Genomic DNA, 18,455 nt, shown 5'->3' on the forward strand with positions numbered 1-18,455 from the left:
ATCAATAGGTATTGTATAGAGAAAGTAAATAAAACTAATACATATTTTTTTTCTTCTAAGATCTTGGCATTTTTCATGCTAAATGCAAAGGTAATTTATGGCACAGCTCCAAATAGTAATACGAACTGTGAGGAGTGAATAAAAGCATGATAATTCTTTCATATCTGCTTAGGCACATACAGTTCTTACAATAGCCTCCCCATTCTGTATTTGAATTTTAAATGGTACATGTATTTACCACACACATATACAATTATCTCTTAACACTATGATCCCCCCACTGAACAGTTTCAATGTAAACAAACAGGAATCTGAATATATTTGAATTTTAAAAAATGGTTTCCTTAAGGCTAAATTCTGCCAACTTTTAACTACCATATCCCATTTGCAAAGCAAACCATCTCCCTATAAGGAGTTGCTTAGTGTGGCCAAAATTGTTATGTGAAAAAGGTGCAAAACTTTTGAACAGGAATGAAATGTATAGTCCAAAGGTCATAGCTTGGCCTCATTCTAGTCAATGGCACAACTCTCGTTGACTTCAACAGGGCCAGGATTTCACCTCACTTGTTCAAATCCCAGTTTAAGTGGACAAAATAATGTATTTGCACTGGTCTGGATTTGTGCATATAACCATGTTGTATGCCTGTACAATGCATGTGTTTAAATCCTAATTTGTGCACATGCATTGGTGTATTTTCTCACTTATACAGGGTATACAGAAAAGAGTAACATTTGTGCATACAAAAATCCAGCTCTGCATTTTGTCTCACCAGTTACATTTCGCTGACAAAAGTCTTCTTTAAATTAGGAAAACTGAGCCCCTAAGACATGAGAACATAGTACATCTTTTAATTTTTTAATAATGCATAAAGACTAATGGTTGCAACAGAGAAGCAAGCGGTTTATCGAGTCAGAAGTTTCAAATTATTAATTGCTAAGTTAGGCTGCTGCCATTTCACAAATTCCCCAGAAAGCACAAAATATAATGCTTGTTATAGTTCTTTTTAATAGCATGATAGTTTCTAATGCCATTACTTTGCTCCCATTGTAACTGTCAATAGGGGGAAATGTTTTAAAGACAAAAGAGGAAACAAGGTGGCTTTTCAGTTGGTGAGATCTCTCAGAATTATTTGTCAGAAATCTGTCTGGGTTGCTGAGGTTTTTGACAGCCACATGGTAGCATGCTATTTTACTTGCAAACAAGACATGAGTAGCAGATCCTGACCTTTATGGTTAAGTATTGAAAGAGACTTTTCTCTCATCATGTCACAACTTCTGTAATGCTTATGCTTTTATTTGTTTGGGAGGGAGGGTTGTTTTCTTAAAAAGAAAACAGCTTTCCTCAAATTAACCATTAAATGTCACCAAGTCAGATTGTTTTATATTGTCTAACAGAATGTGACTGGTGCAACCAGATGTAACATTCTAATCCAACATTGGGCAACAAAGCAGCTTGAAAAGAAAAATTAAACTGTATTTATGACAGAAAATAGACATTATGGAAATAAATAATAATTCCATTAATAACATAGGCCTGCTACTGCCAGGTTAAAGTTGCTTGTTCACTATATCTCTACCTGAAGGATGGTCCACTGGTTAGAGCCATAGCATAGGACTTGGGACACCTGCATTCAATTCCCTTGCTCTGCAGTAGACTTCCTGCATGACTTTGGGCAAGTCACTTAACCACACTGTTCCTCATCTATAAAAATGGGGGTGATGATCATTCTTCTGTACCTCATAGGGGGTTTGTGAGGGTAACTACATTAAAAGTTTGTGAAGTGCTTTGAGATATACTACTGAAAAGTGCTATTTAAGAGCTAGATATTTATTATTAATGTGTCTAAAGACTTTGGGTGATTTGAAAGTAAAATCTATTCTCAACTGAGGAAAGGGTGCAGGAACTCATCATGTATCCAGTACTTCTGCCTACAGGTTGGAATGGTGGATAATGTGCTTATATGCTACTTGGGTATGGTGAAAATGGATCTTTGTAATGGTGGGTTTTGTGACCCTTTGCTTTCTCTGAGCAGCTGGCATGGATAACCCTAGATGACCTCTTGCAGGATTTTCCGTCATTCTCCCCTCACCCTAGTGCAGCCCCACACGGGGCCTTAAGTGTTATGGAAAGCTTTGAGCCAGCTCTCCACATCAGGATAAGTTTTACTTGAATCTTTCCAGATCTTATATGGATACGCTGAAGAGAAGTTTAGTCCTTTTACTTGAGTCATGTCAAATTAGATTGAACAAAGCAATAGAAAATATACACAGCTAAGAAAACAATCTGGGAATAAAATGGACTAAGTGACCTATAACTTTTTTCATCTCTAATCTGCAACATTCATTTAGTTATAAACAATGGGCATTTGCTATGTACCCACAGGCAAAATGCAAAGGGGAACCAACTCTAGTTCCCCTTAGGGATATTCCATGCAAGGTCTGGTGCTCAGGTTATTTCTTTTCATGTGAAGTCCCATCTCACCAGAACAGTATTTGGATCATAACAAAAGTGGGGCAATCTGACACAGAAAATATCCAAACCTGGAGATTATTTGTCATACCAACACCAAGGCAAAACACAGTGGGTTGTGCGGCAATGAACCTGTCTAGCTAATTAATGGGTTTAGTCAAATATGTGTGATCTCAATTAATTTACTAGAATCAATGGGGATACCCACAGTAAAATACCCTTTCAAGTTTAGTTAGCTGAAAATCACAGCCAGCCATGCACTGAGCCACGTCATTGTCAATGTGAAACCAAATCCTATTCTCCATATAAACAGACCTTTAATTCTAAGCCAGGGAAAACGTGGATTGTTATCAATGAGAGATTTTGCTGCCTTGATTATAGGCTGAGAGCAACATTCCCCTCTAGGTTTACACAAAGGAAGAGAACCAAAATAAATGACCCCTGGCTACAGGGGCCTCCAGAAAAGGGCAGCACTGATGCTGAGAACTTGTTCCCTCTCTTTCTGGTGCTCAACAGAATCAATGCTTTGGGAATGACTGCCCTCCTTATTGTCCCTTACACAGACAGGTGCTGGAACTAGGTCTGCTGGAGGTGCTGCCACACCCCCTGGCTTGAAGTGGTTTCCATCATATACAGGGTTTACAGTTGGGTACAATGGCTCTCGGCACTCCCACTATACAAATTGTTCCAGCGCCCCTGTTCACATCCCATGAATTTCTGAATGGAAGTTTGATTGAGTGTCAGTGCTGCCTGAGACAAGGTGGTGAGGTAGTATCTTTTATTGGACCAACTTCTGTAAGAGGTACTAATACCTAAGGAGGACGTCCTGCAATTGCATCGGTACAGCAGCCAGGGATGCTACCACCACTTGGTAAAAGGAGAGGGAATAGCAAGATGGGTAACATTTCTAATTTTACTAATAAGAAATTAAAGTGGAGCCTTACATCTGCATTATTTCCTGGATTCTCAAAATTTGCCATTACAAGAGAAAAGAAAATCCCAATCTTGGAAAAATAAACACAGGAAGGAAAATTATTTGAGCACATCAGCCTGATTCTTTATATCCAGCATCTGGTTGCACTTTCATTCATTTTAAGGTGCTGGTGCTTCAAAACAGAATCTTAAAGAAACAATAAAAGGGTCTGTTCTTATCTGGCAAAGCAGGATAAAGTGACTTTGAGGTAAAGCCTTTAGGGCATTTCCTGTTGACTCAGTGCCTTCCAGCTACAGGGCCTTCTGCAAAACAAGTTTAGTGGGTGAACTTAAAAATAAATGCCAAGTTGTAGTGCAGTTATTGACTTGTGATGAAATTTATCATAGCAGCTTCTATGTTCCAGCCTATGCCTTAAAAAAAAAGAATAGCTTGTTTCAGTATGTTTTTTAAGGGAGCTGGCTTAGTTTGTGGCAAAGAAGCCTAGGCATTTCCATACCTCACCATAATATATTGCACTCCATTCTGCTGGGGAATCAGAGATGGTATTTAAGTGAATTCATGGACATATGGCCAAATTCAGAGCTGGTGCATAGGGATTCAGTTCCATTGTTATCAGTTAAGTAGCACTCACTTACTCCAGGTCTCAACCTGGTGCAGAGCATCCAACCCTTTGCCCCTACACATTCATTTCTGGCTTTTATGAGTAGGGGATATTTGAAACCCATCCATTTCTGAGCTAACTTAATTTACAATGAATATCAGTACAGATGACTGATGTGACATTCCTCACTGGCACCACTGTCTTCAGTCAACGTCTGAGGAGCTGTTCAAATGCTATTTTTTGAACAATGCTTCTATTCCTCAGATAAATTGCCTAATAATATTTTGCATTATTTGACCAGCTCTGCAACTGGCTGAATAATATCTGTCAACATTTATTCATAGAAGATATCAATCACAATATATTCCACTCCCACTGGAGTCCCTGGAAGCTTTGCCATTGGCCTCAATAGGAGCAAGAAGAAGCCCAAGGATATATTATTATTTTTTCCTTTCATGGCATAAAGTTGCATGGTACTTAAAAGACAATACACAGGGCCAGATTTTCAAAGGTATTTAGGCACCTTAAGATGACAATAGGTGTCTAGTGTGATCAATGGGAGATAGCCACATAACCTGCTTAGCCACTTTAGTAAATGTGTATGCATCTTTAGGCACAATGATTCCCTTGTAAATCCAGCCCACAGTCCCTACTCTGAGAAGCGTATAGCCTAAAGCCCCAGTCATGCAAGCACTTAAGCATGTGAACAGCTTTACTTTTGCAAGCAGCCCCAATCAAGTGAACTTTATGCATGTGACTAGTCACATTAAGTAACTGCATAAGCATTTGCAGGATTAGACCCTAAAGTAGCCCTTATACTAGGAAAAGGGCTCCTTTGCCCTAACATCATCTAGGGTTGATTACAATTGGCCGCTTGGATAGACAGGACCAAACCGTTTTCAACTCCCAAAACACACAGTGGACTCCTGCTGAAACAACAATTCAACAAGGGCCAGGAGGTAACATCCTGGATTCCTTTTGTCACCACTGGGTCACTTTCTTGGTATAAACAGACCCTTATAAATCTGCACTGGGAAAGCCTAGTGGAAGCCTTAGGATGATAGATCCCTTACTGATTTTGCTCTGTGCCTGCACCTATTGTTACCTTTGCTTGCCATACTATTTGCACATGTGCATGTTATACATACACACACACACACACCACAATTTACTTGTTATAGCTTTTGCATATTTATTTTGCATATTAAGACCAAAATCTGGACATGTGGGACAGTCTCATTACTTTTTCCAATGAGGAGCTTCTAGGAAAACTGCCTGGCAGATAATCAGATTAACAAAGATAACACAGTCTTTGACTGCAGCAAGCTCTCAAGGCCCAGAAAGAAGGATGTTCTTTAAAAATCCCTTGTTGCAAGGGAGCATATCCTACTCCCTTACAACTGACAGTGCTCGGTTGATTATTATGCAACCCCGGCATTACTGTAATAATCAAGTGCAAGACCCAGAGAGAGAAGCCCTTTGCAGCAAAGGAGCTCAGCATAAGAAATATGCTGAAGTTTCACAGACCCTAACTTCAGCACTCCACCTCCCCAAAAGACGGAAGCTATATTGACAGGAGAGCGTTTCCCATCCACACAGCACGGTGTAGACGCCACTGTAAGTCGATCTAAGCTACGTTGACTTAAGTTACATATTTTACGTAACCTAACTAGCATAACTTAGATCAACTTACCTCGTTAGTGTAGACCAGACCTATGATTTCAAAACAGCACATACTTCCTTACAAACTTACTGTTAATTTTCTCTATAGAGTTGCATAGATCCCAGGTGCAACTTTCAATTTTTACTACTTAATGGACTGAAAAAAAATATTATAGAAAGTGGCTGATATTTCACTGCATCAGTTCATTACTAAAGTAATAATGCCCTGTGTCTTTTAATTACAGTACTTAAAATAATCCACAGTGATAAGAACTATAAAGATTATCATATTTGCTTATTAACATGATAGTCCACTTAGTTCTGTGATGAAACAATGATTACCAGGCTATTATGCAGAGACATCTAATTATTCTGGAGAAAAGTATGAGTATTTCTGTTTGTAAGTTTGTATGCGATCACATCTCATTCTATCATATCTTATTAAAGCAAGGATATACATCAGAGAAGAATCTGGTTGCCAGTGCCAGATCTCTGAAATTCTGGTCAAACCATACCAGGGGTTTTTCTTAACTGGAATTTAAGGGTGTGTTATTGGATGATATTAGTTAATACATTCTAACTAACATGATCCCATAGTCTAACATATAAAAGGCAATGGAGACTTTCATGTGTGTTAAGCTGGTCAATTGAAGTCTAAGCTTTAACTCAATCAGTTTAGCATATTCTAAAGTCAATACTCCCTTGCCTTCATGAGTTTTAGAGCCTGTTAGAATATGCTACCAATTTGTTCTAATAACTTACCATATATACTCGATCATAAGCCCGTTCATTTATAAGCCGACCCCCCGCTCAAGATGGATAAGTAAAAATGGCAAATTTTTATGACCCATTCATAAACCGACCCTATAATTCAGGGGTTGGCAAACTTTGTCTCCCAGCCCATCAGGACAGGCCGCTGGTGAGCTGAGACACTTTGTTTACCTTGAGCATCCGCAGGCACGGAGGTAAACCTAACAAACAATGTCAACAAAATGTCCCAGCCTGCCAGTGGTGCATCCTGACGGGCTGAGACAGCAACTGGGAAATTACAGGGGAGGGAAGAAGCTGGGGGTTAGGGGAGTAACCCCTGTGACCACCACCCACACGACTCCACGCCTAACACGGGACCTCCCCCACATGACCCCTCCCTGTATAGCCCCTCCCTCCCCCACCCCTAGCCCAGGACCCCCACACTCTCCCCATCTCATCCCACCTTATCTGTGGCGGGCCAGGGAGATGTCTCTGGCCCAGAGCTGCAGCTGCTTCGGAGGCTGCGGGGAGAGCAGCGTGGCCAGAAGCGGAGAGACTCTGGCCCCACCTCTTCCCTTCTGGCTCTGCTGGCTGTGCTGCCTCTCCTTGCCCCCTCTGTTGGGGGGAGGGGCTGGGGATCTCCCTCTCTATACCCATTCATAAGCCGACCCCTTCTCTGGTGCTTCCCTTTTTTACTAAAAAAATTCAGCTTATGAATGAGCATATCTGGTACCTTTAAATCCTAGTCAAGACAAGGCCCAAGGAGTTAAGGTTATCAATTGACCTGTGGCTGTTGACAAATTTGGGGACTAGTTCTTAGTTCTGTCCTTGTCAGTTTCTCCTCTCAAATGCCTCATTTTACTGGCATAAGACTAGATTGTAACTCCACAACATGCCTGCACAGTGCTCTCTCTTTCCCTTTGCTCTGAGTCAAGTGTTTTGACACAGTTATGTCACTGATTATTCAGAGTCAATATAATTCCAGTCATGGGGTGGTCCCTCTTCCAATATCTTCTATTATTTTACTAATATTCCCTGTCCATGCATCAAACTATGGGTGAGAAGAAAGATGGGAAAGAATTTCTGGCCAACCCATTCATTCTGAATGACACATTGATGGGATTTGGTTTATTAATTGATAATTGTCTTAAATAAAATGTTTCTCATTTATTATTTCAGAAAAGGAGAAGGGACTTTTCTCTTTGCTATTCTGCTTTTGCATTTCAATCACGTTATCACAAAATTATGCATATTAGTTATGCTTTTACTGCTTCCCTGCAAGTAAACTAGAAATAGCCATACAGTGCCGCAGTCTGAGCTCTCTCAGCGTCATTTCACTAGGGTTATCTAGTTTCTTGCTATTTGATTTGGCCCTTTCCTAGTTTTAGACCACCTGTATTTCCCTTCTAAGACACCCATGTTATGCTCACTGGGATCCAAATGTCAGGATCTTGTACAGTGCTGTGGAGAAAACACAGTCCATTAACAACAAATCTCTCAAGGCGGCTCCAAAGGGCTCAGTGACAGGAGGCTTCAGGAATTCCAGCAAATATTAATCTGTACTTTCATCTCTAGTTTGCCCAGAGGCTTTCTTCACTACCTTATCCTTCATGTTGGATAGCAGATGCATGGAAATGCAACACTCGCAGTTATTTTTCTTTTAATCATGCTCAAGGAATCCAACATCACTATCTTTTAAAATGAAGAAAGGAGGTTGAGGGTGGGCCATATGACAAATCATTTGCAAGTAGATTTGTTATCATATCTGCAGGTGGCTTGGTGTTTAAATGCAGATGGAAACCCAAAACATTTCACAGTGAAACGGCAACTTTCATCCAAACAATCTCAAAGTGCCATGCAAACATTAATGAATCTGAACACCACCAGTGGGAGCAGAAAAATTGTTCTACCCTGTGCTATGTTTGACATTCGGTAGCAGTTAGCTGAAGGAGTTGGCGGTGCTGCATCACCATCTCTGGTCATATAGTAGGTCCCAACTGAGCAGGATGACAACAGAATGCTGAATGGGATTCTAATGAAAATAGTCCATCTTTCGAGCTACCAGAACTACTCCAGAGGCCAGGTACATGTGCATGAATATGCATATTATAAAATTAGATTCATTTGGCCTTATTTAAATGAAATTGATCCCTTGATAAGTATACAGTAAAAACCCGCCTTAAGCAATCTTGCAAAGGACCAGCAAAAAAACTCACACACACCAACAATCACGTAAGAGAAATGGCCTTTAACTAAAGATCTAACAAAAATTGTGTGGGAAAGCCTTGGGGATATGGTACTTTAAAGTGGTAAATTAAAGCAAAACAGGGTGTGAAGGAAGTAGGGGAATATTTCACCTACAACCATACCACCTAGCAATGTGATCCTATCAGCTCCCACAAGACAGGTAGAGTTAACACTTACATAAGAGGCCTTAAGGGAGATTTAGGGCCAAATTTTCAAACAGGTGTACAAAAAAGGCTTGTGCATTTTTGCAGGCTTGTTTTATGCATTCACATACCTCAGTGCACAAGTGGGATTTATGCACTTGCATAGTGACGTGTGCATGCAAACCCTAACTTGTATTAAGCATCAGGATATTTGCACATCAACTCTCTGCCCCCCCTCCCGTTTCACTGTTCCCATATTAGATGCTGCAAGAAATGTTGTTAATGATTCACAAGATACTACTCTGGCCTCGGAGGGAATGCCTGCACAGCACCAGAGCAACCTCTCCATCCAGATTCAGGCAGGGGCCCTGGAACAATTTTTATAGTGGGTCACTGAGGGTGCTGAGAGCCATTTAACAAAACTGTAAACCCTGTATATAATGAAAACCACTTCAAGCCAGGGAATGTTGCAGCACCCTCAGCATCCCTAGCTCCAGCACCTATGTATTCAGGTTCACAGGGCTCAGGCAAGTGCTCTAAAAAACAGCTATACCGACAGCTCTTTGAAGTTGCCGTTCAGGCAGGAGCGTGGATCCTCTCCTTGGACTTCGGAGCCCAAACTCCAGCCCTAGCTGCAACTTCAAAGTGCTCTATACACAGCTATCTTCAATGTTAGTAACGACCCCTGCTAGCCCGGATCTATTGCTCCGGGCTGGCAGGCTGGCACCCACTTGCTCTATAATGCTGTATAGATATACAGTGCTGAGCAACACCACACAGACGGTAGACAGTGAGGAGAGAGAACGTTGCTAAGATTCGATCTGCGCCTTCTTGACATCATTGTCAAAGCTTTTCTAGATGAGGCCTGAAGCTTCAGCACATTGTTACACTAAGCGGTGCAAGATGGGACATGCAATATAACCAAAGATGGGGTGTTATTTCTTAGGGCTCATCTACACTTAAAACACTGCAGTGGCACAGCTCTGCTGCAGTAGCGCTTCTGTGTAGCCGCTACCTACATCGACGGGGGGTACGTTGATCAGTGTAAGTAGGCCACCTCCTGGGGAGGCAGTAGCTAGGTTGACGGAAGAATTCTTCCATCAACCTAGAGCTGTCCACACGGGGACGTAGCTACACCACTCAAGAGTGTGGATTTTTCACACCCCTGACCGACATAGTTAAGCTGGCCTAATGTTCTATATTAGATCAGGCCTTGGTGTGCAACAACTGCAAAAGCTGAATAGCTCAGCCTTTGGCTGACCAAATACACATCCCTCTGCAAAAGCTTTGAGGACCAGACTCTGTCCTCAGTGACTCTGATGATATTGTGTGGGTGTCACTGAGGGCAGAATTTAGTCATCTGCCTCTCATTCTCTCCCATGGGCCAAATGAGTAACAGAGGAGTCTTCACCCCATTCTGCTTCATGCGGTTTGGTTTTTAGTAAGCCTATCCAAGGAACTTCTCAAGTTTCCTAGTGAAAGTTAAACTAGCCTCACAAATAGGACTCAATTGTCCCTAGCATCGAAGCTCTGCTTGGTGCAAGGGGGCTGGGGAGGGATTCAGGGCCATCAGGGAGCTGTTTACAGATTTCTGATTCTGTGCTGGCCCCAACTCAGCACGTCCCTGTGGCCCCCGGGTGGGGGGGTCAGAGGGCTCCGTGCATTGCCCTTGCCTCCAGGCACTGCCCCCCACAGCTCCCATTGGCCGGGAATAGGGATCCATGGGCAATGGGAACTTCGGGGGAGGTATGTGGAGGTGCAGCAAGGGCAGAGCACATGGAGCTCTCCGCTCCCACTCCCCCAGGGGCCGCAGCGCATCCTCGAGCGGCGCACGGCCAGGAACAGGGCAGGCATGCAGGGAGCCTGCCCTGGCCCCGGTGCGCGCCACTGCCACCCCAGAACCACTTTAGGTAAGCGGCGTCAGGTCGGAGCCTGAACCCCTCCTGCACCTGCCTCCCAATTCCCTGCCCTAGGCCCCTTGCCTGCACCTCGCACACCTCCTGCACCCCAACTCCCTGCCCTAAGCCCCCTCGTACGCCCTGCACCCCTCCTGCACCCGAACCCCCCACCCTGAACTCCCTGCTGCACCCTGCAACCCTGTGCACCCCAACCCTCTGCCCTGAGCCCCCTGTTGCACCCCTCCTGCACCCCAACCCCCTGCCCTGAGCCCCCTCATACACCTGGCACCCCTCCTCTGCCCCAATCCCTTGCTCTGAGCCCCTTCCTGAACACCACACCCCCTCCCACACCCCAGCCCCCTGCCCCGGCCCTGCATACAATTTCCCCACCCAGATGTGGCCCTCAGCCCAAAAAGTTTGCCCACCCCTGGCCTAGGGACTACTTCCTCTAACTTATGCCAGTAGAGGGCTGGTATAGCTCCACTCCACGCCAACTGCTACTGATACTCCCCTCCCCCAGCATGCTCATTAAACCAGGAAACCCCCATAAGGATACACCATCACTGTCCCTCTCCACAAGGGGAATTCTCCATTGGCCATTTATGGCCTGGATCTGAATCTGGGCCCAATCCAGTTAAGCATGCAAGTTCTTGTAACTATAATATCACTTGCTGAACCCAATGTTACGCTACAAAGATATATATCTGGCAGGCACTATGGGATAATTCAAACCTGGTGTCAGTGGTGAAACCTCATTGCCTTTGGTGGAGTTGCAGCTGCTTACACCAGGTATGAATCTGGTATTGAGGGAGCTTATCTGCTTTCAACAGAAACCAATTTAATTCATATGTTCCACTTTCTCTGTATATGGTCTTTAGTGAAAATACCCTACAGGTTCTATATTAACAAGGAATCCTCCAAAGAAATGATTTGGTAGAGAATCTCTCTCTCTGTTTGCACAATGTTCATTACATTTAACAGCTATTTTTATAGCAATAGAAAGTTGCTTCTTTAGCTCTTTTAAGATTAAAGAAGCAGAGTTCCTGTGACGACATACTTACCACCCCTAGTGCACACCGTCTCTAATATTACATATTAAGCAGTGAAGGTTGGTATCACATACTAATCACTGAAGCTAAACAGTCCTACTGAAAAATTCCCTGCCAACACAATACAAAGTTGTTCTCAGTTTTTGCAAGGCTGTCTCTTCAGTTATGCACAACTAACACAACTTTTGCATAAGCAATAACAATTTCTGCCTTTACCTGTGGAATAGTGTCTTGAGTCCTTGTATTATCCATGGCTGCGAAACTTCTATTTGTTTCATCAGTGCCCATAGGGTTACACACTATATGAAGCACACCTGCTTTTCAGCAGCACAGCTCTCTCTCGATCTTGCAGCGAGTGTTGATTATTAACAGTTACTTCCTTGTACATTGAGACCTCAGAAACTAGAATGGTGCAGTGCTTCCTTATGGCAAGCCTGCTCTGTGAGAAGAGAAAAAGTAGAAGTTGATTGTTTGTTTTCCCTTGAATTGATACTTATCTTTTAGTTACTTCCTGAAATCAGTGAATTATACTCTATTATTAGACACTGATTCCATGTGAACTCAAAGCACGTATGTTGCTAAAACAATGTTAAAAACTAAATATAATACAATCTTCCAAAGAAATTGTAAATGTTCCTGCCACCGGGACTGGACTTTCAGTATGGTTCAGTGCATACCCAGCAACCCTAAGTGCATGTGTTCGAACTGCAACTTGAGCATGTGCATACTAAGCAAGGGCACAAATGCACCTACATTGAAGCTCTAATTTCCAGCTCAGGTAGATGTACATGCACTACCTTTGATCAAATATAGAAGCCCTACAGTCCCTCACTCTGAGGCGGGTGGCTGTGGACCCTAGAAGCCCTGGCATTCCCAACCCCAGAGCTGTCATCCTGGTCAGCTGCCCCAGACCTGCAGACCCTGAAACCTAATTTCCCCAGCAGCCCATTGGGCAGGCAGTCTTCCTAGATCCCAGATCGCCACATGCTTCCAAAACCTGTGTTGGATCTGATGGAAGTTCATCAAAATCATACTCTGTAAACATTTCAATGTTGACAAATTGGCAATTTCTGACAAAAAAAAGTGTTTCATCAAATTTTTTCTGAGCAGTTCTCATAATGAAAGCCTTCCTGTTTTATCATAGAATATCAGGGTTGGAAGGGACCTTAGGAGGTTATCTAGTCCAACCCCTTGCTCAAAGCAGGACCAACCCCCAGACAGACTTTTACCCCAGTTCCCCAAATGGCCTCTTCAGTGATTGAACTCATAATGCTGGGTTTAGCAGGCTAATGCTCAAACCACTGAGCTATCCCTCTCCCCCAAAAAGAAATTAAATATATGGAGATATACCTATCTCATAGAACTGGAGGGGACCCTGAAAGGTCATTGAGTCCAGCCCCCTGCCTTCTCTAGCAGGACCAAGTGCTGATTTTGCCCCAGATCCCTAAGTGGCCCCCTCAAGGATTGAGCTCACAACCCTGGGTTCAGCAGGCTAATACTCAAACTACTGAGCTATTCCACCCTTTCATAACAGTGAGGTTTGATGGCTGTATAACATTTGGAGATCCTTGGAGGACAGGCATAATAGAGATGCAAATAAATGTTGCTAAAAACAAGTTTCCTAATTTGAATAGACAAAGCATAGGGGCTTATTTTAGTAAGGATGTTAACTTGGACACGGGCTGTTGACTCAGTAGCTCTGGCAAGCACTGCTCTGTTGAAAGTTTAATAAAAGATTTTCTTTCTTCGCAAACACTTTTAACCCACGTTGCTCTGATAGCCAAAGTGATGGAGTGGAAGCTATTATTTTAAAAAGTGACAGTTTGGACAATATATTTACCCATTTTTATGGAATTTGTTGGATCATTTTGATACCATCATTCAATTAAAAACATACATTATTCATAAAATTAAATATCTAGACATCTGATTTCCCTTTAGAATCTTTCCAGCTCCTGAAGAACTTCTATTTTCTTTTTGAATGAAGGAATCCCATGGAACTTTGTCGATAATCTGATTATGGCACTGCAGAACATTTTAGCATTGCACAATTATGGGTTTATTTTATAAAAATTCAGTGGAATCATTAGACATGCTCCCTCTACAGTCTACAGAACAGCACTTTTTGCAACATTCATAATATGTGAGAAAGCAATTAATCAGAATGGAGCTCAATTGCTACTTTTAGAGCAAACATTTTCAATTAATCTGAAGTCGATAACTACACCTTCCTTTAATAACTGCTCGTGTGATTTTTTTTCCCCCAAGGCCTTATGTTAATTGACTCAAACATATGCCAGGATTGTGGGTTGCAGCAAACACTTGGGAACACTCTCTATTTAAATAAACTCCTCTTCCAATCTCGCTTATGAGCAAAAGCTTCTTGAAGAGGTGGGACTTAAACCTCCATGCAAAGACACCACCACGTTTGGAGTTCAGAGTACCCATTTCTGCCATTCTGCTTACAGTAAACTTATCTGAGTTGTATATAAATGTCTTATTGCTGTTCCCTAATTTCTGTCCAGGCTTCGCCTCTGAGCTCCTCAAACTAAGAAGCATCTTCCTATGTGTTTGGAAAACACCTGACCCATAGTGCTGCTACTATTAACAAAATACTGTTACCTCTTTTTGACCCTACCAGTTAATATCTGTAAGAGGATAAATTGATGCTGGAGATAAGTATCTTTGATGAAAACTTGCTATTTACAAAGAATGTACAGAGTCCTATTTTCCTGAGCACAGGAGCACTAACCGTAGGAAGCCATAGCATAGAGTTATGAGATCTCGATCCTAGCCCCCTCCCCTGAAGTCAATGGCAAAAAAACTCCCCTTGATTTCAATTATGCAGGTTGAGGCCCTGAGACAATACAAGAAGTAGTAACTGTACATATAGGGCATGAGTGGGGCTAATGGCACCTAGCGCCTTTCCTTCATGACAATAGGAGACCTGGGTTCAAATCTCCCCTCTCTGCCTGAGAGACACAAGGACTTGAACCCAGGTCTTCTATTTTCCCTGTAAGTATCCTAACCACTGGACTAGCAGGAACAGAGCTGTAACAAGGAATTTTTGCACCCGAGGCAAGGGCCAGCTCCAGGCTCTTTGGCAGCAATTCGGCAGCAGGTCCCTGAGTCCCTCTCCGAGACAAGGACCTGCTGCCGAACTGCCACCAAAGAACAAATGAAGTGGCGGCGGCATTTAGCGGCAGGTCCTTCCCTCTGAGAGGGACTCAGGGACCCGCCGCCAAATTGCCGCCAAAGAAGCGGCAGCAGCAGCGCCACCGATTGCGGTAGAGCTGCGCCCCTCTGCTTTGTGCACCCACGGCAAGTGCCTCACTCGCCTCGCCCTTGTTACAGCACTGAACAGGAATCCTGGGACAGTGCTCTCATCCTCTGCTGATGAAACTCTTCCACTTTGTATAAAATAATTCAATATTAAGGGTGCTAGCACCTGAGCAACTGTATAGCCCAGTGGTAGAGACGCTCCTGTGGGATGTAAAGGCATTGGGTTCTAGTCCCTATGCCAATCAAAGTAGAACACATTAGAGCTGCAATTATGGACCTAACTTCCTTTGAGAGGTGGGACTTGAGAACACAAAGCAAGAACTCAATGAATACAGTGCACACCTTGGGCCAGATTCACAAAAGGGACTTAAACATTGCAATGCTGGGTGTAACTTATTTATTCTTTGTATTACAATAGCACCTATCAACCCTACCATGCATGGCATTACTACAAATTCCAGGAACAAGAGTCATACACTAGTGGTAGCTTTCTTTCCTACTTGTTTGAATTCCCCATCAGCTTTTCTATAAGCGTATCCTACACCTTGGGTGTATTCCTCTTTAGAGCAGCCTCTGAAAAGAGAAGACCAAAATCCCTAATGATGCTATGTGCACTATTATTGTTTTTAACCAAGTACAATGGAAACTGTACCAGGACTATCAATGGGAAGAAAGATGTAGGGAGACAAAGTCATAGTAAACTAAAGAAAAAAGAGCTGGAAAGAAATGGAGTGTAATAGAAAAAAAGGCAGGTCAATTTTTTGAGGAAAAGAGAGAAAAGAAAGGTTCACTGAGCTCCCACGAAAGGATCAGAAGAGGTGGCAGACGTATTCCAAAGGAAATATAGTGCAATTGAAAACACCATTCTTCAGCCTTAGCTAAGGGGTGCATCAGGGAACCAACTAAGAGGGATTGGAAAGGACAGTGTCACAGTGAAAGAGTGACATGTACAGTTCAGCTACCAAAGCAGAGATTTTGCATTGAACTGCAACATACAAAAGAGGAAAATGATGCATTTCGCACAGTTATGGATCTGCAGGGCAAGATGAGAAGACAAGGTGAGAAACATTTATATAAAAGGAGACCAGTAAAAAAAAAAAAATAAAGACTACAACACTGGGACTGTACTGTATTTCAATTGGCTGCTTAAGTACCGTAGAACCCTGGCTTCCCACTCAAACCTCCACTCACTGCAATCTGTAACCTCTACCATTTTTTGGTTTTAGTTGTTATTTTAAAGCTGCCAGCTTGGCAGTGGGAGAAGATTGATGTCCTTTATATACAGACCTAGAATACTATGGGCCCTGTAAGCTTCCACACACACTGCCCTGCCTGTGTAGCCTCAGTCCCCAACCTGGAGCTACCCTGGGTCAGATTCTGCATGGCTCCTTTGAGGTCGGTGGAACTTTGCTGAGTAACACCAGTCAAGGGTCAGGCCTGAAATTATCACTAGGCATGACAGTCATACAGCCAGGAGGTCCATTCAGTCCCAGCCCCTTTGCTGAGAATGCTGACAACCTATATGTAACTCCTTTATTTTAATAGTTTGGATACAAACATTAAAGAGGGGCGTGCATTTAATCATACCCCACACACTGTCCCACCAATTGATGTTATAAATTACCAGTCCAGAGTCTGGATCACTAGGTTGACCACCCGTAGGAAGGAGCAGGGTTCCGTCGGTCACGACACGATACTCCAGGGAAGTCTTGGCAGGAAACCAAAGTTTTATGGCAAGGCACCCTGTTTAGTGATTTTTCTTCATTGGGACCAATGAGTTTTGCACTGTCATGCTGTAATCAATTGTTATTGGACAATTTAACAAGCTTGTCATTCTCATTCTTTATCACAGATATCAGTGGGGACAAGATATGTGCCTGTCTCATCTTTAGAGTCGTCAATCTGCCCTCCTCTGACATTTCAATAGGGGCATCTGTCTCCGGCTCCTCCCCCGTACATCTGGCTCAGCAATGGCCTTCACACTTATCTCTTTACATATACATTCCTCATTTACACACAACAGAATTTACACAGAACATTTTGAACAGGAACATCAGATTGTTTTCTTGTGCATTGCAATCAGGGCATTCTTTTACTTATTTTAAAATGCTAAATCTACAACCAAATAGTGACCTTAAAACATCTGTTACTGCCTTGAAATCAGCCCAGAAAGATTCTGGCTGATGCATCTTTACCAAATGGCCCATTAGACCATTCCTTTCTGCTATTCAAAAAGGATGGCTGGCAGGATCTGATCAAATCATACACCAAAAGATTTAATACATGCTACAATTTCCTTCATTCTAAATCATAGAAAATACAAACATTAAAATCCTACTACTATATATCCCCCTTTTGACATCACTGCTTGGCTCACTGGTCGGGGGTAACATTCAAGGCCTGCATTCACAAATGAATAGGAAACAAAGTAATTCAGCCACATCCTTCTTATTTGTCAGCCCTGGGATTTGGGGTTGTTTGTTTGTTTTCTTGGGAGGGTGGCGGGAGAACATAAGAACAGCCATATTGAGTCAGACCAAAGGTCCATCTAGCCCAGGGGTGGGCAGACTACAGCACGTGGGCTGAATCCGTCCCACCAGCCATTTTGATCTGGCTCTCGAGCTCCCGCTGGAGAGTGGGGTCTGGGGCTTGCCCTGCTCCCATGCTCCAGCTGGGGAGCAGGGTTGGAGGCCACTCCACACAGCTCCTGGAAGCAGTGGCCTGGCCCCTCTCCAGCGCCTATGCCAAGGGGCAGCCAGGGGGCTCCACTCTGCATGCTGCCCCCACTCCAAGCACTGCCCCTGCAGCTCCCATTGGCTGGGAACCACAGCCAATGGGAGCTGCAGGGGTGGCACCTGCAGACACAGCAGTGTACAGAGCTGCCTGGCCACACCTCCACATAGGAGCTGGAGAAGGTACATACCTCAAGCGATTCCCGAAAGCAGAGGTAAGTGACACCTGGAACCTGCACCCCTGAACCTACCCCCATGTCCTAACCCCCTCCCACCCTCTGAACCCCTTGATCCCAGTCCAGAGCACCCTCCTGCACCCCAAATTCCTCATCCCCCACCCCATCCTAAAGCCCTGACACCCCCACCCCACACACACACCCTGCACTCCACCATCCCAGCCAGAGCCCCCTCCCACACCCTGAACGCCTCTTTTCTGGCCCCATCCTGGAGCTTGCACCCCCAACCAGAGCCTTCACCCACTCCCACACCCCAACCCCTATTTTGTGAGCATTTCTATTCCCAGATGTGGCCCTCACCGCAATCTAGCCCAATATCCTGTCTTCCGACAGTAGCCAATGCCAGTGCCAGAGAGAATGAACAGAACAGGCAGACATCAAGTGATCCATCCCCTCTTGCCCATTCCCAGCTTCTGGCAAACAGAGGCTAGGGCCACCATCCCATCCCAGT

The 18,455-nt window shown here is 43.6% G+C and overlaps 1 protein-coding gene across 3 annotated transcripts in view; it reads right to left on the reverse strand.

The window, feature by feature from the left end:
* LOC120379849 (formin-I-like) overlaps positions 1-18,455 on the reverse strand; it is a 78,783-nt gene that overhangs the window by 47,089 nt on the left and 13,239 nt on the right. For all 3 annotated transcript variants that reach the window (XR_005587615.1, XM_039497373.1, XM_039497372.1), the window contains exon 2: positions 11,971-12,193. Coding sequence is in view for 2 of the 3 variants with exons in the window: in XM_039497373.1 (XP_039353307.1) it covers positions 11,971-12,042 (72 nt within the window). In the remaining variant the exon portion in view is untranslated. The remainder of the gene's footprint in view (positions 1-11,970; positions 12,194-18,455) is intronic.

This window comes from Mauremys reevesii, linkage group 13 (genome assembly GCF_016161935.1).
Source record: "Mauremys reevesii isolate NIE-2019 linkage group 13, ASM1616193v1, whole genome shotgun sequence".
Taxonomy (NCBI): domain Eukaryota; kingdom Metazoa; phylum Chordata; order Testudines; family Geoemydidae; genus Mauremys; species Mauremys reevesii.